The sequence below is a fragment of the Anguilla anguilla genome, chromosome 2 (assembly GCF_013347855.1).
Source record: "Anguilla anguilla isolate fAngAng1 chromosome 2, fAngAng1.pri, whole genome shotgun sequence".
Classification (NCBI taxonomy): domain Eukaryota; kingdom Metazoa; phylum Chordata; class Actinopteri; order Anguilliformes; family Anguillidae; genus Anguilla; species Anguilla anguilla.
In genome coordinates, this window is record NC_049202.1 from 73,748,623 (window position 1) to 73,774,569 (window position 25,947).

At 46.7% G+C, this 25,947-nt stretch overlaps 1 protein-coding gene across 2 annotated transcripts in view; it reads right to left on the reverse strand.

Annotated features, from left to right (window-relative positions):
• Positions 1–4,947: 4,947 nt before the first annotated feature.
• Positions 4,948–25,947, reverse strand: part of pemt (phosphatidylethanolamine N-methyltransferase) — a 50,595-nt gene continuing 29,595 nt past the window's right edge. Inside the window, exons 4-8 of one of the 2 annotated variants that reach the window (XM_035399184.1) lie at positions 18,671–18,816; positions 16,143–16,254; positions 9,025–9,099; positions 6,278–6,344; positions 4,948–5,677 (exon numbers count right to left, since the gene is read on the reverse strand). In XM_035399184.1, the coding sequence (XP_035255075.1) occupies positions 6,290–6,344; positions 9,025–9,099; positions 16,143–16,254; positions 18,671–18,816 (388 nt within the window). In that variant the 3' untranslated portion in view covers positions 4,948–5,677; positions 6,278–6,289. Of the gene's footprint in view, positions 5,678–6,035; positions 6,345–9,024; positions 9,100–16,142; positions 16,255–18,670; positions 18,817–25,947 lie in introns of those variants that run through there. The other variant, XM_035399192.1, reaches the window with a different exon arrangement.

The window sequence follows — 25,947 nt, forward strand, 5'->3', positions numbered from 1 at the left end:
GGTAATGGCGGCCGGACCGATGCGTTCACCACGTCTGTCAGACTTAGCCACAGACGGGTAACTGGAATCACTTAGGACACGGCTTCCTGCGTCATTAAGCCAGGGAGCTGACCCTAAAGACAGACGGTAAAATGTCCGCCTCTTCAGCCTGCCTTCAACCCTGAAACCTCCCTCCAGCTTTTCCCGTCCTTTCCTTTATCGATTCTATTGACAGTTTGAAGTATTTTCCGGTATTTTTAAACGAGGTGTGCGAAGTGCTTCACAAATCTTGCTTCTTATCGTCATTATTAATCTTTTTAGTGTTGTTATCATCAGTATGAACTGAGGGCAGACAGCTCCAGGCTACAGGATGACACATACTATGTATACTATGTATTATTATGTATGCTATGTATGTATTCTATACTATTTTACTCAATGTATTCTTTGTTTTATTGTAAAGTTTTTTTCAGAACTACACTATATGACCAAAAGTTTCTGGACAGCCCTTGATCTGGGGCTGTTTTTCACGGTGTGGGCTAGGCCCCTCAGTTTCAGCGAAGTCAAATTGTAATGCAGTGACATTTTAGATGATTCTGTGCTTCCAATTTTGTGGCGACAGTTTGGGGAAGGCCCTTTCCTGTTTCAGCATGACAGTGCCCCCCACGCACACAGCAAGGCCCATATAGAAATGGTTTTGTCAAGAACGGTGTGGAAGAACTTGACTGGCCTGCGCAGAGTGCTGACCTCAACCCCATCCAACCCCTTTGGGATAAATTATAAAGCCAAATGTGAGCCAGGCCTAATCGGCCAATCAGTGCCCGACCTCACTGATGCTCTTCCGGTTGCAAAATCCCGCCAGCAACGCTCCAACATCTAGTATAAAGCCTTCCCAGACAAGTGGAGGCTGTTATAGCGGCAAAGGTTGGACCAACTCCATATTAATGTCCATCATTTCGGATGAGATGTTGGATATCAGGTGTCCACATACTTTTGGCCATGTTGCTGATGATGCCCTGACTTTGACATTAGTCACCCCTTCAATCTGCCCCACCCCCCAACAACAACGAAACTGACAGCAACACGATAAGCAGGACCCAGGCTCGATACACCTTTGGTTTTTATTGATAAGGGAGAGAGGGGGGTTATTACAGGTTATAACAAGTTATTACCGCATAACAATGGTTTGACCAATGGCCAAGAGTGTGACCGTGACCACACCCACAAGCAGGGCAATGCAAAGTTCTTAAAACAACAGAACAGCTAAAACAACAGGCCATGTTTCTGAACGAAAGGAGGAGTCTACTGGTGCGCTACATTTAAAATGCTAATGAACCAAAAAATATATCACCACTTCTGACATAAGATTGATGACAACCTATTATTACTCACCTATGCAATAACTGCTGTAGATTTACCAAAATAAATAAATAAATAAAAATCAATCAAAACCTTTTGGCAGGATGCCAATGTACTACAAGCTGTTCAATACTTTAATGAATTATCATTTACAAGGGGGGAAAATGACATAAAGAAAAAACAAACAAAAAGACTACAAAATTTGGGAACATTTGGGAAAAAACCCGCAGCAACAGGCCACAACAGCCATATTCTTTAATATTTTTCCAAATGAACGATGACAATTTAAACCCACATTTACACCGCTGACAAAAAAATAAAAAGTGTGTTAGTAGCTTATCAGATTCCTTGAGGAATCAGTTCCATTCCAAAACTGTCTCATCGCCATGGTGACGCACAGTTCACCTATCCTGTGACCTTTCTACCTGACAACCCCCTCAGAGACCGATAACCTCTTTGCCACAAACCCCCAATTAATTCCTGAGGTATGAGTGTGCAAATAGAAAAAAATATGAATTAATTAAAAATGAATAAAATAAAAAGCATATGCAATGCCAGGGGATTCCAGGCTGGGACTGCAGACACCTTTAAGCCTACCACCACAGCCCCACAGTTCTGGGTCAGGCAGTGCATTTCTGCACCCTGTCAGAGGGCTCTACTGGGCTGGGGGGGGGGGGGGTGGTAATTGACAGTGGGACACCTGCCCACTCTGGGTCAGTGACCATCTCTTTCCATTTGACCCCAACAGTGGGGGGTGGGGTGTGCGTGTGTGTGTGTGTGTGGAGGATAGGGAGTAGGGTTTAGGGGTGGAGGACAGGGTGTAGGGTTTAAGGGTAGAGGATGGAGACCTTTGGTCCCTCAGTATCTAAATGCTTATATGACAAGTGAACAGAAAGCCTGCATCTCACATCTGTAGTATTCTCTAAAATTTTCACATTTGTCTTTTTTCCCTTTTCTCTACTTGCAACTACAGAATTAATAAAAGGTTTTCTAATTAAATCTTTAAAAACAAATGAAAACAAAATGAGACAAGCAGGAAGGAAATGCATAGATCGTATACATAGATACAAAAATACCAGATTGTCCTTGCATACATTGAATACTGATTTCTTTAAGTAGAAAAACCTACTCGGTCAACCTACTGCTAAACAAACGGATGTTTTCCCCCCCCCCCCACTGCTCTTGCTGACGTTAAAGGGAAATACTTCTATGGAAAAAAAACATTTTTAACTGGGAGAACGTGCTTGTATATGGATGTACAGGCCCACTGAGCGATTGGTACAACCAAATGGGAGAGGAGAGCAGAGAAGAGAAAAGGACTTGCCAAGTGCTAGGAGCAGTCAAAAACGGATGCTAGGAGCTAAGAAAAGGAGAATGTGCAAATACATTCCAACTAGAAATAGACGAAAAGCAGCCAATGTTAAACGAATGACGTGGTGATCACAGCCAACATTACAGAACCTGTAGCGGTACATAACTTTACTAGCTGGCTACCGACTGTTCCTGGCTTACCGTCATTTTGTGTAAAAGTCCCAGGTTCTATAAAAGGCCTGGCTTGATTTAATCTGCCAGAAGGTAGAAGCAATCAGGGAAATCAGCGGGTGGAAGAAGCGCACGGCAGGACTTTTGCTCTCTGACCTGGGCCTTCCAACTCCGCAAATACTGTGATTTCGTGAACAACATCAGTTTTGGGTTTCCACAGGGGTGTAGAGTTCAACACGAATTTAATGAATCTGATAAATAATCATAAATAAGTCACACAACCCCCCAATGCTCTCATTAAACAATATCATCAGCAGCCGCAGCATTGAACTTAACAGTATTGAATCTGACCTCTGTGTATACCATCATCATATTGTGTCACAAGGGGAATGTTGGCCGGTGTACCGAGTGCTGCAAAGCATTCTGGGAGAGCAGCCTGGATTGCCCGTGTGAGAGACACATCTCCGCCTCCCGGGAGCTCGCTGGACTCCAAGCAGACTCCCACACACAATCAGGGAGCTTTAATTAGAATCTAACGACGAAACGACTCTGAGTCATTTCCATTTCTCACCGGGGAAAGAAAAGAATTAGCGAAGTTTTAGTTTAAGAAAAGACAATTACTAATTGAGCAAAGGTAACTGAATGACTAATTAAAGAGGAATATTTAGCGCTGGTGAGACTCAGAAAGCCCTGAGGACAGAGCCACACGGACTGAGACAAGGCCCAAGGTCATCAAATAACGAGAACTTTGGTGGACACCTCACAGGGATGCGTGTGTGTGTGTGCGTGTGAGTGTGTGTGAGTGTGCGTGTGTGTGAATGTGTGTATGAGTGTGTGTATGTGTGCGAGTGTGTATGTAGGTGAGTGTGTGTGTGTGTATGTATGTGTGTGTGTGTGTGTGTGCGAGTGTCTGTGAGTGTGTGAAGTTCAGGAGTACACTATCCCCCACTGAAAAGAATGGGAGAAGGACATCAGGGCAATAGGGTAATAAAATCTCATTAGCATTTCGGCTATCAGCTGTTTAAACTGCAGATGCAAACGCTGCTTTTGATTTTCTGACTACTTAAAGCAGGGAGGTGTCAAAATAAAATTCTGGTTTCCCTCCAATCAGCTGCTAATTAGGGCCCTGAGAACAAGGCGTGTGGAACCCCTGAGCCAATCAAGGGCTCAGATGAACCACTGGTACGCACAACATCCTAAGTTTACAGTGGCTGCTATAGGGGCGTTTTACAGGTCTATGTTTTAAAGCACAAAACACACTTAAAGTAACTCCACATCGGCTTGAAATTACATGATTGTATTAAGAAAAAAACATTTTATCATACTTTTGCTGAGAGCACTGTGCTCAAGAAAAGAATTGCCTGCAAGATTTAAAAATACATATTTATGTTTAAAACATATTAATTTCTATAAAATTCATCTATTGATACATACAGCCTCCGGACATGTTACTAGCTGCTTTGGAGTTATATGAAATGTACTTTTTGCGTGTGTTAAAAAAAAAAAAAAATCTTTTATTTTGCTTTAAAATCACAAAACAGTTATTGCCCTATACCATTCATAGTACCAATTAAGCCAGCAGGTTGTTCTGTAAGAACTTCTGTAAATATCCAAAGTATCCACCAACCCTCTGAGACCAAGCATGGCACCTACATCATAGAAAGCACTCTGCTAAGATTTATTGACTTCTCTAAGATTTACGGACTCCTTTAAGACTCCTTTCAGATTTATGGACTCCTCTAAGACTCCTCTTAGATTTATGGACTCTTCTAAGACTCCTCTTAGATTTATAGACTCCTCAAAGATTTATGGACTCCTGTAAGACTCGTCTAAGATTTACAGACTCCTCTAAGGTTTGCGGACTCCTCCAAGACTCCTCTAAGATTTATAGACTCCTCTAAGATTTACGGACTGCTCTAAGATTTGTGGACTCCTCTGTGCTCGGCACAGTTTTATTTTCTGACTTTGGTCTGCCTGGAATTATATAAATATTTTATGATTTGTGCAATGTGAAATGTGTTTTATTGTTTTCTCATGACAAGACCTTTGGTGGGACAGTGACATTAATAAAAATCTTGTAACAAATTTGTGTGTTGATCTGTGCATAATAAAATACAAAAATTTCCCTTACGTTTTATTTTTTCTTTTATTTTTGGGTCTTTCTTTGTAGTTCACACACAATGAAAGGAATGTTTCAATGTCTGTTTGTGTGGCTGAGATCGTTCTGGAAAGAAAATGAGCCGAGGCTTGATGGCAAAGATAAAAAGTAGACCAGAAGAGATCAGTTAAAAAGCAAGAGAAGGGAAAATATGCTCTGGTCCCAGAGGATTAAATCAGCTTAACCTGGAAAAAACCTTCAAACGCATACTTCAATACACATGATGTATGTATGTACAGCATGTACGCGTATATATATATACATATATGCAAGTATATATTATAAAGGACTGAAAAATGGGGTCAACCATTCTTAAAATTCAAGTCGCCTTTTGTGGGAAAAAAAACCATCAAATCAAATTCACGAGGGAAAACATGTTTCCTGGAGACGCCCCTCAGACAGCCATCTGTGTGTCGTTCGCTGTGACTCAGCGCCACAGCGCCACACACGACTGTTACCGCATGACAAGCGGCTGTTACCACACGGTCTGTCAGTCAGAACGTCAACTGCGAAGGAGAGGTGGCAGAGGCCACCGCGTCGCATGGCAGCAGGACTTTGCGTTTATTTTCACGTAAAGACGATTTATTAAAAAAAATAAATAAAAAATAAAAGGAATTTGATGTAAAAACTGCATGTGCTCGTGCGTGGGATTGGCCAGAGAAGTCCAGGAAGAGGCTGAGGCTGGAAGGCTTCCCAAAGCTGAAAAAAAAAAAAAAACCATAGCAACCATATAACCATATAACCAACCGGTAACCATAGCAACTTCCGAATACTAAACGCAGGCATGGAACATACATGTCAGCGCGAGCAGAGACCCACGGAACACGCACTTAAGGCTGCGCTGTCGGTAAAAACAGGTCGCGGTACATCCAGCTATTAGCGCCAAATGACCTCAACAACCTGAGAGAGCAGCTCTGCCAGATCCTTCATGAACTGGTATAAAAAGTGACTGATGAAGCGAGAAGGAATGTCATTCCCCGATCGGAGCTCTTCTCTCTCCTGATCGGTTGTGGGACGGGGGGGGGGGGAGGGTGTGTGGGAGGTGGTGGGGGGGGGGGGGGGTGTCTGGGGGGTATAAGGTGAGAGGGGGGCGCTGTGCTCAAACACGCATCCCACGATGCACTCTGTTCAGACCGCTGGCGTCTGTGGGCGTGGCCGGAGCAGGTCACTCAGAAAAGAAGAGCGCGACACCAGATCAGGAACAGAGGGTGCCGCGACACGTGGTCCGACGTGTGAGAGCAGGCCTTCAGAACGCTTCGGTCCCCCCCCCCCCCGGTGAGGTGCGTTATCCTCACGCACTTGGGCCTGTCCTCACTCCCGTTTGGAGCATCCCTTGCTCTGTCGGTAGATCTGCTCGGTGAACGGCCTGCAAATGCAAATAAACACAAGGAGACGAAGGCAGGGATTAGCCGCCATAAACCGCGCAGAGGCACCGCGTCCCTTCGGTTTCACCAGCGGTACCAGCTGGTGCCAGCCTCCGGACATGGGCAAGGGGGGGTGGGGGGTGTCTATTTATCCCCTGTATGACTTTCTGCTCCACTGACTTAATATTTATCACTTATCAAGAGCGAAGTGATCTGCTCAGAGTGTGTGTGTGTGTGTGTGTGTGTGTGTGTGTGCCTGTGACCAGGTAATCACAAGCGGAGTGTGTGTGTATCACCAAGAGCCAAGTGATCTTACATTTACGAGTGTGTCTTTATAACTGTGTGTGTGTGTGTGTGTGTGCTTGTGAGTGTGTGTGTGTGTATGTATGAGTGTTAGTGCGGGTGTGTGTGTGTGTATGTATGAGTGTTAGTGCGGGTGTGTGTGTGTGCATGCCAGTGTGTGTGAGTGTGTGTATCACCAGCTTATCAAGAGCCAAGTGATCTTACACTCATATTGTGTCTTTATAACAGTGTGTGTGTTTGTGTGTTAGTGAGTGTGTGTGCATGCGTGCGAGTGTGTGTGTGTAAGTACGTGTGTGTGCATGTGTGCGTGCGTGCGAGTGTGTGTGTGTAAGTACGTGTGTGTGTGTGTGTGTGTATGTGTGCCTGCGTGCGAGTGTGTTTGTTGTCTGCAGTGTGGTATCCTCCTTCCACAGGCAGCTGCTCTGTTTCCATCACATATTTATGATTCATAAGGAAGCCATTATCCAGCAGAGGAAACCTAACCCCATGACCCGCACTTTCAGCCAGAAAACAGCTAATGATTAAACATCAGTACTACAGTACAGTCAATACTGAAGGCTAAACATCATCACAGGCCTTTTCCCTGTACATTAAAACACACACACACACACACACATACACTCACGCATACACACACACACACACACACACACACATACACTCACGCATACACACACACACACACACACACACACACTCACGCATACACACACACACACACACACACATATACTCACGCATACACACACACACACACACACATACACTCACGCATACACACACACACACACTCAAACAAACACAAACACACATATGCACATCCATGCATACATACAAACATACACACACACACACACACACTCAGACACACAGAAGCACACACACACATACCCGTGCACATACATACACACACACACGCATGCACCCACGCACACATACACGGACGCACACACATACACACGCACGCACGCACACACACATACACAACCACATACACACACGCACACACACACGGACAACAAAGGGGAATCGATGGAGGCGGTGCCAGTGATGAGACAAGTTCGTGACTATCACCAGAAATCCCAAATTAGGAAAAGAAAAGCACATTTAAAATGAAGGACTGATTCATTATTTGGGATCAGAAAAAAAATGTTTAAACATAATTTTCTTTCTTTTTTGTGATGTTTCCCCAGTGGGTAGTCTTCATATTTAACTGAAGGCAACCTACACCAAGTTATGCTGTATAACGTAACCATGGAAACTGACAAAGAATAAATGAGAACAAATCCAGTCATTCAATGAAATCAAAGAATGTGTATTTGTGTGTGCGCACGTATATGAATGAAAGTGTGTGTGTGTGTGTGTGTGTGTGTATATGTATGCACTTGTGTGTGTGTGTGAATATGTGTGTGTATGTATGTGTGTGTGTGTGCATGTGTGTATGTATGCGTGCGTGCGTGTTTGTGTGTATGTATGCATATGTGTGCGTGTGTGAATATGTATGCGTGTGTGTGCGTGTACGTGTGTGTATGTATGCGTGCATGTTTGTATGTATGTGTGTGTGTGTGTGCATATGAGTGCATGTATGTATGCGTGTGTGTGTGCGCATGTGTGTGCGTGCGTATGAGTGTGTATTTGTATGTATGTGTGTGTGTGTGTGTGCAACAGGGCACAGACAGACTCCTTCTTTCAAAATGAAATCTTGGCTCTTAAAACGTGGTGCTTTTTATTATGGCATAAAGAAGATGCCCTTTCTCCCGAGAGAGAGAAAACCATGGCCTATATCTCACACCCACCGTGACCAAATGGGGCATCTGACCAATCCAGGGCAGTTTGTAGGTGCTCAGGCCGGGTTCTTTCATATCTGTGGTTTTGTGGGGTTTGTAGTTTTTTTTTTGTGGTTTGTAGTTTCAGGGGGTCGATTCGGATGTTTGGTGGAGGTGATGACAGTGCAACGCTGTGTGTGAACCAGCAGTGGGACTGATAATAATGTTCTCATGCGACCACGCAGTGCGACAAGGTTGACGGGGGAAAAAAAGACCAGGAACTGCATTTGAGGGCTTCAGTCACACTTGAGAAATGTGTTTGTGTGTGTGTGTGTGCGCATGTCCACGCACGTATGAGCACGTGCGCTTGCATGCATGCATGCGTGTGGAAAGCAATATTGGAAATTAGCCTGTAATTGGGGTTTGAGGTTACGCCATGCATCACTGGACAAACTCACCTGTAGGTTTATCTTTTTGTATCCGAGAGAACATTTTGTTCCTTCTGACTTTAATTCCAGATAATAACAATTTTTTTTTTTTTTGAAACCCTGAAGGTAATTTCTCACAGTACCTACTGACAGTTAATGACAGAAGAAGGTGAGAGAGTACTTACCCTTCATATTTGATGGCGACTTGGTATGAGACACCAACAACTGCACTGAGAACAATCCCCACTGGACTGGCATTCCTGAAGCGGGGGAGAGAGATGGGCAGACAGGAGAAAGAGGGGAGGGAGTTGGGCAGACAGGAGAAAGAGGGGAGAGAAATGGGCAGACAGGAGAAGGAGGGGAGAGAGTTGGGCAGACAGGAAAAAGAGGGGAGAGAGTTTATGTAAGTGGACTGTAACAGTGTCACTGAGTTTACTGGTTCAGCAGAGACTCTCTTTCCTGGGTGACTCAAACACACACCTGCCTGCGCTTTTATTCTGAAAGATCTCACACACACCTGTCAGAGCGTATATTTTGAAAGATCTAACACACACCTGCCAGCACTTTTATTCTGACAGATCTCAGACACATGCCAGCCAACGCTTTTATTCTGAGAGATCGCAGACACGCGCATGCCAACGCTTTTATTCTGACAGATCGCAGACACGTGCCTGCCAACGCTTTTATTCTGACAGATCTCAGACACATGCCTGCCAGCGCTTTTATTCTGACAGGTATCAGACAGACACCTGCCAGCGTTTTTATTCTGACAGATCTCAGAGACACTGGTTGGGGGGAGAGGGGACTTGTTTGGGCTGCAAAACAGTTGTATGCTAGCTGAGTGATTCAGGACTCTGAGCTTGGTGAGTGATTCAGGACTCTGAGCTGAGCGAGTGATTCAGCACTCTGAGCTTGGTGAGTGATTCAGGACTCTGAGCTGAGTGAGCGATTCAGGACTCTGAGCTTGGTGAGTGATTCAGGACTCTGAGCTGAGTGATTGATTCAGGACTCTGAGCTGCTGAGTGAGTGATTCAGGACTCTGAGCTGAGTGATTGATTCAGGACTCTGAGCTGAGTGAGCGATTCAGGACTCTGAGCTGAGTGATTGATTCAGGACTCTGAGCTGAGTGATTGATTCAGGACTCTGAGCTGAGTGAGTGATTCAGGACTCTGAGCTGCTGAGTGAGTGATTCAGGACTCTGAGCTGAGCGAGTAACTCAGGACTCTGAGCTGAGTGAGCGATTCAGGACTCTGAGCTTGGTGAGTGATTCAGGACTCTGAGCTGAGTGATTGATTCAGGACTCTGAGCTGCTGAGTGAGTGATTCAGGACTCTGAGCTGAGTGATTGATTCAGGACTCTGAGCTGAGTGAGCGATTCAGGACTCTGAGCTGAGTGATTGATTCAGCACTCTGAGCTGAGCGAGTGATTCAGGACTCTGAGCTGAGTGATTGATTCAGGACTCTGAGCTGAGCGAGTGATTCAGGACTCTGAGCTGAGTGATTGATTCAGCACTCTGAGCTGAGCGAGTGATTCAGGACTCTGAGCTGAGTGATTGATTCAGGACTCTGAGCTGAGCGAGTGATTCAGGACTCTGAGCTGCTGAGTGAGTGATTCAGGACTCTGAGCTGAGCGAGTGATTCAGGACTCTGAGCTGAGTGATTGATTCAGGACTCTGAGCTGAGCGAGTGATTCAGGACTCTGAGCTGAGCGAGTGATTCAGCACTCTGAGCTTGGTGAGTGATTCAGGACTCTGAGCTGAGCGAGTGATTCAGGACTCTGAGCTGAGCGAGTGATTCAGGACTCTGAGCTGAGTGAGTGATTCAGGACTCTGAGCTTGGTGAGTGATTCAGGACTCTGAGCTGAGTGAGTGATTCAGGACTCTGAGCTGAGCGAGTGATTCAGGACTCTGAGCTGAGCGAGTGATTCAGGACTCTGAGCTGAGCGATTGATTCAGCACTCTGAGCTGAGCGAGTGATTCAGCACTCTGAGCTGAGCGAGTGATTCAGGACTCTGAGCTGAGTGATTGATTCAGGACTCTGAGCTGAGCGAGTGATTCAGGACTCTGAGCTGAGCGAGTGATTCAGCACTCTGAGCTTGGTGAGTGATTCAGGACTCTGAGCTGAGCGAGTGATTCAGGACTCTGAGCTGAGCGAGTGATTCAGGACTCTGAGCTGAGCGAGTGATTCAGCACTCTGAGCTGAGTGATTGATTCAGGACTCTGAGCTGAGCGAGTGATTCAGGACTCTGAGCTTGGTGAGTGATTCAGGACTCTGAGCTGAGCGAGTGATTCAGGACTCTGAGCTGAGCGAGTGATTCAGCACTCTGAGCTGAGCGAGTGATTCAGCACTCTGAGCTGAGAGTGATTCAGGACTCTGAGCTGAGTGATTGATTCAGGACTCTGAGCTGCTGAGTGAGTGATTCAGGACTCTGAGCTGAGTGATTGATTCAGGACTCTGAGCTGAGCGAGTGATTCAGGACTCTGAGCTGAGTGATTGATTCAGGACTCTGAGCTGAGCGAGTGATTCAGGACTCTGAGCTTGGTGAGTGATTCAGGACTCTGAGCTGAGCGAGTGATTCAGGACTCTGAGCTGAGCGAGTGATTCAGCACTCTGAGCTGAGCGAGTGATTCAGGACTCTGAGCTGAGCGAGTGATTCAGCACTCTGAGCTGAGCGAGTGATTCAGCACTCTGAGCTGAGAGTGATTCAGGACTCTGAGCTGAGTGATTGATTCAGGACTCTGAGCTGCTGAGTGAGTGATTCAGGACTCTGAGCTGAGTGAGTGACTCAAATTACTGGCTAAAGCATCACCTGGAGAGGGAAGGATTCAGTAAGAATTTCTCGGTTCAGAGGTCAGGACTGGCACATACATATATATATAATTACAGCACACGCCATGTCGTCATTTCATTGTCCATGGTTCCAATATTCAAAACACAGTGCCGCCAAATTTCATGATGTCAGCACACCGCCACCCGCGCCAGCACGAACATCCTCGATATCAAAGTAACTGCGAGCAGCAGGCCGCCGCGAAAATGTGAGTTTTTTTTTTTATGCTTCGTCAAACCTCCTCGGCTAAATGTGCCACCGTGGCATTTCGGCAACGGTGGGCGGAGGAGAAAATAGCCCCTAACGTCAAACAAACGAAGGACTCGGCTAATAAGATTCCGCAGGAACCCTGGCTAAGTTCAGGCACAGCAGACCGGTTGCCTGGTAACCAAGTAACTAACAGACTTACTGTCTGGCGAGCGCACTGTTCGCGTCTTCCTGCCGCACTCGTCTGGATTCGTTCTGCGAAAACGATACGGGAGCGAGGAACCTCTTTCCTTTCGTTTCGTTTCGTGTGTGTCCTCTTCGCCGTCGTTCTCAAACGCGCCGTGCTGGCTTTGCCGACGTTCTCAAACGCGCCGTGCTGGCTTTGCCGACGTTCGCGGATAAAACGTGCGGCTAATAAAAGTTCCACGTCCTTTTTTTCAAAACGATGCTCGATCTCAAATACACATTCTGATCTATCCAAACAGAGGGAAAAAAACTTAAAAAAAAAAAAAACAACACCACTCCGAAGCAATTACGATTAGCGTTCGTAAAAAGTTCGTAAAATTCTCAAAAAACCGCTCCGATTCCAGTGCTCCATGGTTTCGAGCTCCACAGAGCGCACAGACGTCCGTTAATTTGTACGCGACGACGACCTCTTCGGCCATTTTGCAGTCTCACCATCAGACGCTCGGACAGACGTTTCTTCCGCCGGAGTGTCCGGGGCACACTCCCACCGCTCCCAGGGGGCAGCGCTCCAAATTTCGGCAAACGGCAAAAAGTTAAGCGTAGAGATACTTCCCGTGCCACATGTAGAGATCCCGCCCCCTTCCTCTCCCCCTACTCAGCCCAGCTCCTAAACCTAACCCAGCTCTTAGTCCAGGCCCTGATCACCTCCCATCTGGACTCCAGCACCTCCCTCCTCACCTCCCTCCTACTCAGCCCAGCTCTTAGTCCAGACCCTGATCACACCCCGTCTGGACTCCTGCACCTCCCTCCTCGCTGGCCTCCCTGCCTCCACCATCAGGCCTCTGCAGCTCCTCCGGAACGCTGCTGCTCCTCGGATCTAAACTCTCCCTAGACTCGGCCATGTCTCCCCTTCTCCTCTCCCCCCATATGAGCTCACATCAGACTCAAACCCCTGGCGGTGGCCGATATGACAGCTTTTTCGGCTCATTTTGCACTTATTGGGCCTCCATTCACGAAACGTGCGTACGATCGCATTTGCTCGTAAACAGTGCGTAAGAACGTTTCGGCATTCATCTTTCCTTTTCTTCATTGCTGTTATGCTAATCACATGAACAGGATTGCGCATAAAATTTGCAAACATTTACAATTCATCACCCCATAGACCTGGAATATGCACAAAAACAAAGATCTGCACGTGTCATGGATCTCATTTTTTTTTCTTCTTAGGAACATTTTTAAGAACAAAAGTAAGAATACTTCAGGAAAAGTTTTGTGAATGAGGCTCGGTGATTATTGGTGGGCCTTCTGTGCCCTCTTGATGATGTCACACTTTCGTAGTCCCGAGACTAACACTGATGATGTCACACTTTTGTAGTCCCGAGACTAACACTGATGCTGTCCGCGTCTGTCACACGCTGCCTGTGAGAAGCATCTCCTACGCGTGCGTGACGCGATGCAAATCACTCCGTGAAGATAAAATAATTTGCCGTGTGTCTCCCTCGTAATGCTAGCAGATGCCCTTCTGGGGTCTTTACAGTCTCTGCAGAGATCGGTGTGATAAAAACACGTACGTTTAAATAAAAACACACCCAGTGAGCGGCAGTTCTGTGGCTCGAAAGCACAGCCTGTTAATGAGAGCAGTCAGAGAAGAGTGGGTAGGCTCGTTTGAGTCAACCGAAAGGCCACAAATGCTCAAATACCAGCTTTTTATAAACATCAGTGGAGCGAAAAGGGCATCAGCTGTGAACGCACGACACACCGAGTTCATTTTTATTAACTTTTTATTTTTTATTTTTTAGTGACATCAAAAATCATTCATTTTGCCTCTATCCAGGCAGGATGTGACATAGAGTCCATTTTATTTTTACTTAAGATGTCATTATTTATTTATTTGTTTTTACTCCTCCTATAGTTATCCAGTTGATGGTGCTGCTTCCGCCGAGACCCTGAAGCGGATTGGCTACGGCAGCCGGAGGCCACGCCCCGGTTCCACGTCTGGTCAGCCAAGAACAGGAAGACGAGGCTACAGTGGGCACGCGACCACCACAGCTGGACGAATGAAGATTGGGGAAGAACATCACACGGCCTGCTCAGTGGACCCATCCTGCCTTGCATCAACAGTGCAGGCTGGTGGTGGTGGTGGTGCAACGGTTTGGGGAATGTTTTCCTGGCACACATTAGGCCTCTTTGTGCACCAAATTGTGCATCATTCGAATGCCACTGCATACCTAACTGTATACCCAAGCACTGCTGCTGACCACGTGCATCCCTTTATGACATCTTCCCTTTTCTTCAGATGGATACCTCCAGCATGGTAGCGCACCCTGTCACAAAGCACGCATCAGCTCAAGCTGGTTCCACAGACATGACAGCGACGTCAGTTTACTCCAATGGCCTGCGCAGTCGCCAGATCTCAGTCCAATACGGCACCCTTGGGTTGAGGTGGAACAGGAGGTTTCGCAGCGTGGATGTGAGGCTGAAAAATCTGCAGGAGCTGCGCGATGGCACTGAGACGGCACGAACCAAAATCCCTAAGGACGGTGTCCAGCACCTTCCTGAATCCACGCGCTGAAGATTTCAGCCTGTTCTGGAGGCAAAAGTGGGTACTACCCAGTCGCTAGATAGATCTCTAATATCTAATAAAGTGGCCATTGAGTGTATAGAGACATATACATATAAATAGTTCATTGTTCTGCCACTAGCATGGTGACACATTTTATATATAAAATCACTAGCAGTCACTCATATCCAGTCGCTGTTCTGCAACACACGAAATGCAAAAAAAAAAAACAGTAATAATGAATTCAGTAAAATAATAATGAGTGAACAAATACATGAACAAAAAAAACTGCGAGTGTGTGCAAGGCTCCCAGCCAGGGGGAAAGGTAGGGGGGAGGGGGGAGGGGCATTTCCTTGGCAACGGTGTAAAGCCAGCGGTTGGATCACGGCTGCTATGGAGACAAGACACAGAACATAAAGTTGCTCCTCTCCTTATCTGGGTTAAAAAAGGCAGTTGGCTCCCTCAGCCGCTGCATTGCCATTGTGTTCAGGATTTTTCCAGAAACTTGCGGTTTAAACCGGATTCATTTTTATTAACTTTTTTATTTTTATTTTTTAGTGACATCAAAAATCATTCATTTTGCCTCTATCCAGGCAGGATGTGACATAGAGTCCATTTTATTTTTACTGAAGATGTCATTATTTATTTATTTGTTTTTACTCCTCCTATAGTTATCCAGTTGATGGTGCTGCTTCCGCCATTTTAAAAGGAGCACTGTAAATTTAAGAAGTCATTAAGCATCACCAGCCTTAAGTTCACACCCCATTTCACATCCATAATGGAGGATTGGAAATTTGAAAAACGGAGACAGGATTGGAAAAAACTTGGAAAAAATCAAAGTGCTTTTAAGTTTCCCAACATTCAAAACAGCTTCAATGTTCTGTTATGTTCTAGAATTATTTTTCTTCATAATTAAAAACAATAATCTACCTGGATGTACCTTAGCTCAGAACTCTGAGGGCCCTAATGTGTCCAGTGAAAGGAAAATGTGCTCTGGGGAACTGTGATGGAATTTGAAGGAGGCGGAGCTTCTGAATGGCAGTTCACTCAGACTGCATTCCCCAGAATGCATCTGATCTACACCAACGCTGAGTTCAAGACATCTCCGAGCTAGTAAAAAACCAGATTCGACTTGTGAAAAAACCTACTGAACGATCGCCAAACTGAATCATAGGTCGGAAATTCAGGCATCGTTCCTGAGCACTGATTCATCCGACCTCAGCACTGTGACATCACAGTGAGAAAAATGGCGGCATTTGTATTTCGTGGCAAGAAAGGAAAGGAAAACAGAATGTTTGAGGGTATTTACATCGATATTGAAAGATCTTTGTAAGAACGACTGGCCTTTTATACATACTGTAGTCCCAATACTTTTAAATTTAACTGTATATATGACACACACACACAAGTGCACGCACACCCACACACACACACACACACACATACGTACGCACGTGTACCCATGCACACACACACACACACACCCACACACATACACACGTACCCATGCACACACACACTCACATGAGTGCAAGTCCCAGGTAGTTTGCAGTGCTGCCCCAGTACATTGGGTTGTCCATCAGGCTGAAGGGGAAGCCAGTCACCTTCTGATCCATCAGGATGCCAAAGTAGTCACCTGGAAACCAACAAAAGACAGATGTGACATCGCCAGTGATGTCATCAGTGACATCAGCAGGCCTCACCTCTCTCCATTAGCAGACTGACTTGGCTTGGGATTTAACATGGCATCGCATGAGACTACAAGTCCATATTCCATTAGGCTAATAATATTAGGACAGCATTCACGGGCATCTGAAGCAGTCCCAGTTGCTGCTAACCTCAGCTAATGGAAACCTTTCCTCTATGCAATAAAAGGCACTTTATGATGTTAAATTTATAAAATAAATCTAATCGAGAGCAAGCACAAATGCAGTGGATATGTGTAAAGATCGTGACTGTTTAAAAGTCTAGTTGTTAAGCTAGCCAGCTAGCCTTGCACATTGAAGTTTAGTGCGAACGACTTACCGTACTCAAATATAAATTTACTGAACCAATGACTACCAATCTTCACTGAGCCAATGTCTATCCACCCTCAATGAACCAATCACTACCCATCTTCAGTCAACCAATCATTATCCATCCTCACTGAACCAATCTTCACTGAGCCAATGACTATCCACCCTCACTGAACCAATCATTATCCACCTTCACTGAACCAATCACTACCCACCTTCACAGAACCAATCACTACCCACCTTCACTGAACCAATCACTACCAACCTTCACTGAACCAATCAATACCCACCTTCATAGAGCCAATCACTATCCACCCTCAAACCTAGATATGTTTACAGAACCAATCCATGTCATCCTCAAGCTTGACGTATTATCTGATGCAACTCCGCCCTGTTGAAGAGCCAGTGATTGGCTCTTCAACAGAGCCAATAACCATCCTCCCTCCCACTAGCTGAGTGTGCTAAGAGCACCAATCACAGAGCAGCTGCACCAGCTCCCTCCGATCGCAGTCGGGTCGGAATTTCAGACGAAGACGACGCTCAAACGCTGAACCCTCAACGTCCAGCACGCGCACCCCCCCCCCCCCCTTTTCCCCCCCCACACCCCCCGGCTCAGCACCGCAGGCACCCGGACCGCCGATACGTCACCCACCAATCACCCGCCACAATCACCCGCGTCTTCATCCCAGCGGAAAATCACATAATCGCCAGGCCGCCCCCTCAGCCCGCCATGTTTCCCAAACGGCTGGCTTTGACCCACTTTTGTGTGACAGAAGCGGTGAAGAAACTCACACTCGGAAAAATGGAAATCCTTCAATTCGGTCACTCCAGCGGGAGCGAGCTCTTTGCTGCCCTGTCAGGGGCATAATTTATTGGGTTGCGTAACAAGAAAACCTGTCACTCGGCGGCCAATCACTGTAATCCAGCGGTAGGGGACAGCTCCAGAGAACACAACTGAACAGCTGGCCTCCTTTGGAATGGAAGAATTTCAGGAGGTCGCCATAGAAACAGAACGAACAGAAAAAAACTGCACTGGCCATGACTGAACTTCTCTCGACCTTCGCTTGACTTTCATTGCTACACTACATGACCAAAAGGTTTCTGGACACAGCCTTGGTCTGGGGCTGTTGTTCATGATTTTGGCTAGGCCCCTTAGTTCAATTATGTGAATTGTTTGTGTGTTGATTGGTGTGTGCTGATTGTTGATGATTATTGTATTTACTGCTGGCTGTGCCACAAATTGCCCCTCGGGGATAATAAAGATTACCTTACCTTACCAGTGAAGGCAAATCTTAATGCTACCACATACAATCACATTCTAGACAATTCTGTTCTTCCCCAGTTTGGGGCAGGCCCACCCCCCCCCCCCAAAGGCACACAGCGAGGTCCATATAGAAATGTTTTGAAGAACTTGACTGGCCTGCACAGAGCCCTGACCTCAACCACATCCAACACGTTTGGGAGCAATTGGAAAGCCAACTGCGAGCCAGGCCTAATTGCCCAATCAGTGCCCAAACTCACTAATGCTCTTCTGAACGAATGGAAGCAAATCCCAGCAGCAATGCTCCAACATCTAGTATAAAGCATTCTCAGAATAGTGGAGGTTGTTATAGCAGCAAAGGGAGGACCAACTCCATTTTAATTCCCATAACTTTGGGTGAGATATTGGACATGAGGTGTCCACATACGTTTGGCCATGTAGTGTATCTTCATTATGTTAAGTTGGTGACATGCCTGCTGGGCACTGTAGGACAATGGCACATAGAAACACAGCTATTGCTGAACTTCAAAAAAAACAAGGATTTGTTCACATAGTATCAAAACAAATAAAGCTACATTTCGTTAGACACACACACACACATACACACACAAACGCGCGCACACACACACATGCAGCAATAGTGCCAAACACTAGTGGCTTTGTATTGTGCTCTGCTTCAGTCAGACAGGCAGAAGCAGAGGGGGGGTCACAGATAGGGAAGGGGGGCAGCTCAGAAGGTGCCAGGGCGAGCCTCGAACCCTCTCCGGAATTCTCACCCAGGAAGGTTCCGGTGAACCCCAGTGCCAGGAAGCTGCTGAGCACGAGGGCGGAGCCAGAGGCCATCAGACCCGCGCCCGCGTAGAACGCCCCCGCGCTGTCCAACACCTCCCACCTGCCCCGAGCACGCATAGCCACCGTGATACTGTGGGGGGGGGGGAGAGGGAGGGAGAGAGAGAGGGAGGGGGGAGAGGGAGGGAGAGAGAGGGGGAGGGGAGAGGGAGAGAGGGGGGGGGAGAGGGGGAGAGGGAGGGAGAGAGGGGGAGGAGGGAGAGGGAGGGGGAGGGGGGAGAGGGAGGGAGAGAGAGAGGGAGGGAGGAGAGGGAGGGAGAGAGAGGGAGAGAGAGAGGGAGGGGGGAGAGGGAGGGAGAGAGAGGGGGAGGGGAGAGGGGGAGAGAGAGAGGGGGAGAGGGAGGGAGAGAGAGGGGGAGGGGGGAGAGAGAGAGAGGGAGAGGGAGGGAGAGAGAGGGGGAGAGGGAGGGAGAGAGAGGGAGAGGGGGAGGGGGAGAGGGAGGGAGAGAGAGGGAGAGGGGGAGAGAGAGGGGAGGGAGAGAGAGGGGGATGGAGGAGAGAGAGGGGGAGAGGTAGGGAGAGAGAGGGGGAGAGGGAGAGAGAGAAGGGGGACAGAGAGGGAAAGGAAGGGGGAGAGAGGGGGGAAGAGAGGGAGGGGAGAGGAGAGAGGGGGGAGAGAGGGAAAGATGGATGAAGAAAAAGGGAGAAAAGAATTGTCATTATTATAGGGTTACGTTTTATTTTTCTAGAACAGTTGCTCAGCACGGGACGACTGCTCTCAACGTGGTCTGCTGGGATCCTGAAATACCTGAGCATGCTCACATGATACACAAAGCAAAACGTGGGAGGACAGAGAAAACAAAAGCCTCTTCACAAAGTCACACAATCGCTCTGTAATCCTCCATTCACAATCGCTCTGTAATCCTCCATTCACAAGCCTGTGTTATCCCTCCATTCACAAGCCTGTGTTATCCCTCCGTTCATAAGCCGGTGCTATCCCTCCATTCACAAGCCTGTGTTATCACTCCATTCACAAGCCTGTGTTATCTCTCCATTCACAAGCCTGTGTTATCACTCCATTCACAAGCCTGTGTTATCTCTCCATTCATAAGCCTGTGTTATCCCTCCATTTACAAGCCTGTGTTATCCCTGTTAGCGTTCATTGCACAAATGTGTAACACGCTGTACAGTGCTCAACGCCGTCATTTTACATGTATTTATTCTTACTGAACACTGCTCGCCGGCAATCACATCTGCACTTGCACGGAAAGCAATTTGAACAGCATTTACCGGTCTGAAAGCGGTGATACAAATCATGTTTGATTGAAGTGAATACGACGTAAAGAAGAAGGCGCATAGCATTCTTATTTAGAAACAGGAGATGAGGAGTAAGAGGCGAAGGAAGTGGTCCGCGAGGGTCGACGCACCGTTTGGAGAGAGACCGCGTTCTGGAAGGGTCTCAGCGGTCCTGGGAAAACAGAGTGTCCGTCACGGACGGGCGGGCGGGCCGGCGGGCCCTTGTGTAAGCGCGAAGCGGCCGGCTTATTAACCCACTTCTCTTTCACTCCGTCCCCCTTTTGTGCGAGCGACTACTCGGTGACTCACCGCCCGTAAATCACCCCCCCCGCGCGCCCCGTTTCCGCGTCCGCCGCGCCCCGATTACGGCAACGCGATCGCCCTCCGCGCGCTAAAATTAAACGTCATATAGTAATAAAGTAATAAGAGAATCATTATTATTATTATTATTATTATTACGATGGACCGCCATTATCATTATGGCTATGATAGCGTCTGCTGACGTCTGGCACACTGGTCTGGAAGATGCGCTTTCAGTCTCAGTCTTTTGCTTCATTCTGTTTTCCTTCCTTTAGGTTTTCGCTCAAATAGGGTAAACGCCTTTAAGCTACCGGGACCGACGACCAACGGCGTTTTCGCCTCTCGATAGCTCAAATCAAATCAATTTGCTTTTGTATAGCGCTTTTTTTTTCTTTTCTCAGAAAACCGCCACAAAGATGCTTTACAGAGCAGCAGAAGGCAAACTGGCAAAGAAATCAGGCCTGAACCCCAAAAATGCAAACAAGCGAAGTAAAAACAATGCAAACAAGCGAAGTAAAAACAACGCAAATAAGCGAAGTAAAAACAACGCAAACAAGCGAAGTAAAAACTCCCCAGTGGGGAGAAAAAACTCCCAAATGGGGAGAAATGTCAGGAGGAACCCGGTCATAGACTCACTCCTCTGGGCGGCCTGGTGTAAATTAAAACTCATTTCCAGTTATGGTAATCTTCCCTCGGAAACATAAACAAGCCTATAGTCGCTATGACGACGGAGACCTGGCAGTAGAAATCCGACGGGGCTGGTACTAGCTGGGGTACAGCGCATGAATGTAAGCCCGTGTGCATTGCAGTCCTCACTTAAATATCGCCAAACACATATGTAAGTGTGAATCATAACTCCTCTAGGTAAGACGAGTTCAGGACGTTATTACATTCAATTTGTTTATATTATTTATATACTGTTTGGTAATAATAATAATAATAATAATTTTGAATAATACTATTGTTATAAAGAACTTGTATTATTAAATTAAGAACTGCTTCCCTGAAGAACCCCACCCACCAGGCCCCAACAAGGACCCCCCCCCCCCCCCCCCCCCCACCCCCCCCCCACCCCACCCCCCCCCGGCCCCAAACGGGCTGGGCGTGAGGCTCCAGTGTGGGACTGACCCCATTCCCTCAGTTCTGGGTCTGTGGGTCTGTGGGTCAGTGTGTCTCCGCTCGGTGACAGCGGTGAGCAAACAAACGATGACGTACGGAGCCCAGCGGCGCGGCGCACGGCGCCGCTAGCCGAAAGGAACACGCTCTGCCTCAAACACAAAGCGCGGGGCATTAACCGCCCACACACCAGGAGGACAACACCATTCACACACCGGGAGGACAACACCATTCACACACCGGTTACATTTTACGTTTACTAGAGAAATCCAGGTTAAGTGAAGGCCAAGGGCAGAAGGTCAACCCGGGAATCAAACCCGCAGCCTCTTGACGGGTTCCTAACCACTATAGCGTGCTAATTCCCCCAGGACTGATATGACCGAAAGCCTGCTCCATACACAGAGAACAGATTTATTTTGTTTTTTTTTACCATTATCCATTGAGAACGTGTTTCTCTTCTGAATGGCTGAAACTAAGAAGGTGTGGGCTTGGATGGGAGACCACCTGGGAAAACGAAGTGGAAGTGGTGTTGGTGGGCCAGTAGGCGGCAATCTTCCCTGTGGTCAAATAAACCCCAATGCCCCAGTGCAATGACAGGGACACTGTGCTGTAAGAGTTGCCTTCTTTCGGATGAGACGTTAAACCGAGGTCCTGACTCACTGTGGTCATTAAAGACCCCAAGACACTCGTTGCACTGGGGGGTGCCCGGTGTCCTGGCTAAATTCCCAACCTGGCTCTCTCAAACTTGCTACCTAATCATCCCCTGATTTAATTGGCAAAAAAAAGGTTCTCTCCCTCTCCACCTTAGGTAATGTGTGGCAAGCGTTCTGGCGCAAAATTGCTTCCATGCATCACCCAGGTGGGTGAGGTGAGTTCCCCTTCATCACTGTAAAGCACTTTGAGCGTTCGGAAAAGTGCTATATGAATGCAATGATTCATTCATTCTTTTTCAAGGGCAGTCTGGGAGAAAGGCCAGAGAGAACAGGTGCAAGTGGAGAGAGAGAGAGAGCCAAAGAAGAGTCCCCTCAGCCAGCTAGTCTTGAAGCTTAGTTCATTAACCCCTACTAACACAAAGCAGCCTCAAAACAGCAACATACAAACAATTAGAGTCAACCAAATTATAGCAAAACATAAAGAAAATTACATCACCTATTGGGACACACAAACAAAAACACAAAGCAAATTAGAATGCTATCGGGCCCTAAAAAGAGAGTACACTGTGGCAGATTACCTGACCACAGTGAAAGATTTAAAAACAAGGAAAATATTGACAAGATATAGACTCAGTGAACACAACCTGGCTATTGAGACAGGTAGACACCGGCAGACCTGGCTGCCCAGAGAGGACAGGTTGTGCTCACTTTGTGACACTGAAGAGGTGGAGACAGAGCTTCATTTCCTCACAAAATGTGAGAAATACAGAGAGACAAGGTCACTGTTCTTCCTCAAAATGAAAAAAATCTGCCCACAATTTGAGACGCTCTCAGAGACAGAGAAGCTGCCATTCCTTTTGGGAGAAAGAAGGGAATGTGTAGATTTGGCAGCACAATACATAGCCACTTGCCACAAACTGAGGGACAGGGAGTAACATTGACACCAGAAAAGTAAAATTATTATAGTTCATTGACATTTTGTATGCGTTATGTTCTAGATGTAGAATTTTATTTCTGTGGATTGTCTGGATTTTATATTTTTTCTGTTTATTGTAGTTAAATTGTTATTGCCTGTCTGTTATATTTGTCATGTGAGTGAATGCTTTGGCAATGTAAGTGTACCCTTACCATGCCAATAAAGCTTATTGAATTGAATTGAATTGAATTGAATTGAAAGGCCAGAGAGAGAGAGAGAGAGAGAACAGGGGTAAAGCCCCTGGAGCAGTCGGCTGGGTTAAGGGCCTTGTTCAAGGGCCCAACGACAGAGTTCATACTGGTAGGGACCCAACTTCATCTCTCCAGATACCAGTCAGCATCCCTAAATCCCCACCAGGGGCTTCCACCAGCAACTGCTGTCAGTCACACACCCTGCTGTCCCCGGATTTATAACACCTGCCTTTCAACAGCATTTTCTCCTTTTACATTTACATGCGCAGACCTGGGTTAAGGGTTCCTTTTACATTTACATGCGCAGACCTGGGTTAAGGGTTCCTTTTACATTTACAGGCGCAGACCTGGGTTAAGGGTTCATTTTACATTTACATGCGCAGACCTGGGTTAAGGGTTCCTTTTACATTTACAGGCGCAGACCTGGGTTAAGGGTTCATTTTACATTTACATGCGCAGACCTGGGTTAAGGGTTCCTTTTACATTTACATGCGCAGACCTGGGTTAAGGGTTCCTTTTACATTTACATGCGCAGACCTGGGTTAAGGGTTCCTTTTACATTTACACGCGCAGACCTGGGTTAAGGGTTCCTTTTACATTTACATGCGCAGACCTGGGTTAAGGGTTCCTTTTACATTTACATGCGCAGACCTGGGTTAAGGGTTCCTTTTACATTTACATGCGCAGACCTGGGTTAAGGGTTCCTTTTACATTTACACGCGCAGACCTGGGTTAAGGGTTCCTTTTACATTTACATGCGCAGACCTGGGTTAAGGGTTCCTTTTACATTTACATGCGCAGACCTGGGTTAAGGGTTCCTTTTACATTTACATGCGCAGACCTGGGTTAAGGGTTCCTTTTACATTTACACGCGCAGACCTGGGTTAAGGGTTCCTTTTACATTTACATGCGCAGACCTGGGTTAAGGGTTCCTTTTACATTTACACGCGCAGACCTGGGTTAAGGGTTCCTTTTACATTTACATGCGCAGACCTGGGTTAAGGGTTCCTTTTACATTTACATGCGCAGACCTGGGTTAAGGGTTCCTTTTACATTTACATGCGCAGACCTGGGTTAAGGGTTCCTTTTACATTTACATGCGCAGACCTGGGTTAAGGGTTCTCCTTGGAGACGCTAGGCTTCAGCTCTCATCGGCGGCTCAGATTCTTTGACGTCAGCGAGAGTTTAAGAGCGAAAACAGAAGCAATCTCACTCAGCCGTGTCTCAATCACGCTCTGCGATAAAGAGGTCATCTCTCCCACTCCACTCCCCGCTCTCTTATAAAACAGCTCGGCTGCCTCCCTCTTCAACACCATCCATAGCCCCAATACTAACCCCGATACTAACCCCAATACTAACCCCGACACCATCAATAGCCCCAATACTAACCCCAACACCATCAATAACCCCAATACTAACCCCAACGCCATCCATAGCCCCAATACTAACCCCAATACCATCAATAACCCTAATACTAACCCCAATGCCATCAATAACCCCAATACTAACCCCAACACCATCCATAGCCCCAATACTAACCCCAATACCATCAATAACCCAAATACTAACCCCAGCACCATCCATAGCTCCAATACTAACCTGAACACCATCAATAACACCAACACCATCAATAACCCCAATACTAACCTCAACATCATCAATAACACCAATACTAACCCCAGCACCATCAATAACACCAATACCATCCATTGCCATTACATTACATTACAGGCATTTGGCAGACACTCTTATCCAGAGCAACGTACAACAAAACCCCCAATATTAACCTCAACACCATCAATAACACCAACACCATCAATAAGCCCAATACTAACCCCAACACCAGCAATAACACCAACACCATCCATAGCCCCGATATTAAACTCAACAACATCAATAACCCCAACACTATCCATAATGCTAGCACTATCCTAACACTAATCCCAACACCACAATACTAATCCCAGTATCAACCCAAAAATTAAACCAGGCACAAATATAATCCTAAAACCTCATCCTGCCCCAACCACAACACTACCCTAAACAAAATATTCTCACTAGCCACAACCAGCAACCATACTAATCCCATCATCGATGCCAACCACGACACTAGTCCAATACCAGTGGTTCCCAGCCATGTTCCTGGAGGTCTGCCATCCTGTGGGTTTTCATTTCAATCCCAATTTGGCACACCTGATTCTACTAATTAGCAGCTCATGAGGCCACTAGCTGTTGAATGAGGTGTGCTTCGTTAGGTTAGGAGGGAGAAGATCTCCAGGAACAGAGTTGGGAACCACTGTCCTATACTAATCCCTATATCAACCCACTATTCTGTCTTTATTGGTATGAATGGACAGTATAGCGTGGAAGCTGCATCTTAAAAAAAAGGCACACACAAAGTTCTGCGAGTCTAACCCTGCCCAGGAAACAAAGACTGCCATCAGCCAGCAATTTGACTTACTGATGGTCAAGTCTGAGTGAGAAATAAAGACTGGAACTGGTCTTTTCACACCACCTGCAGAATCTGAAATCACACGGTTTTAATGCTGAACACCGGGGGTTCGGCCTTGAGTGCAGGCCCGGGGAACGATGACGAATTTCTGCCTTCTCCGTTTTTCTTCCGGCTTCCGCTCCGAAATTATTTCAAGTGTTAAGGGCGGAAAGCCAGCAGAACAGAAGCAGAAGCCTTGCTTTCTCTCTACCGTTCTCATTCTCATTCTCTACCGCATCAC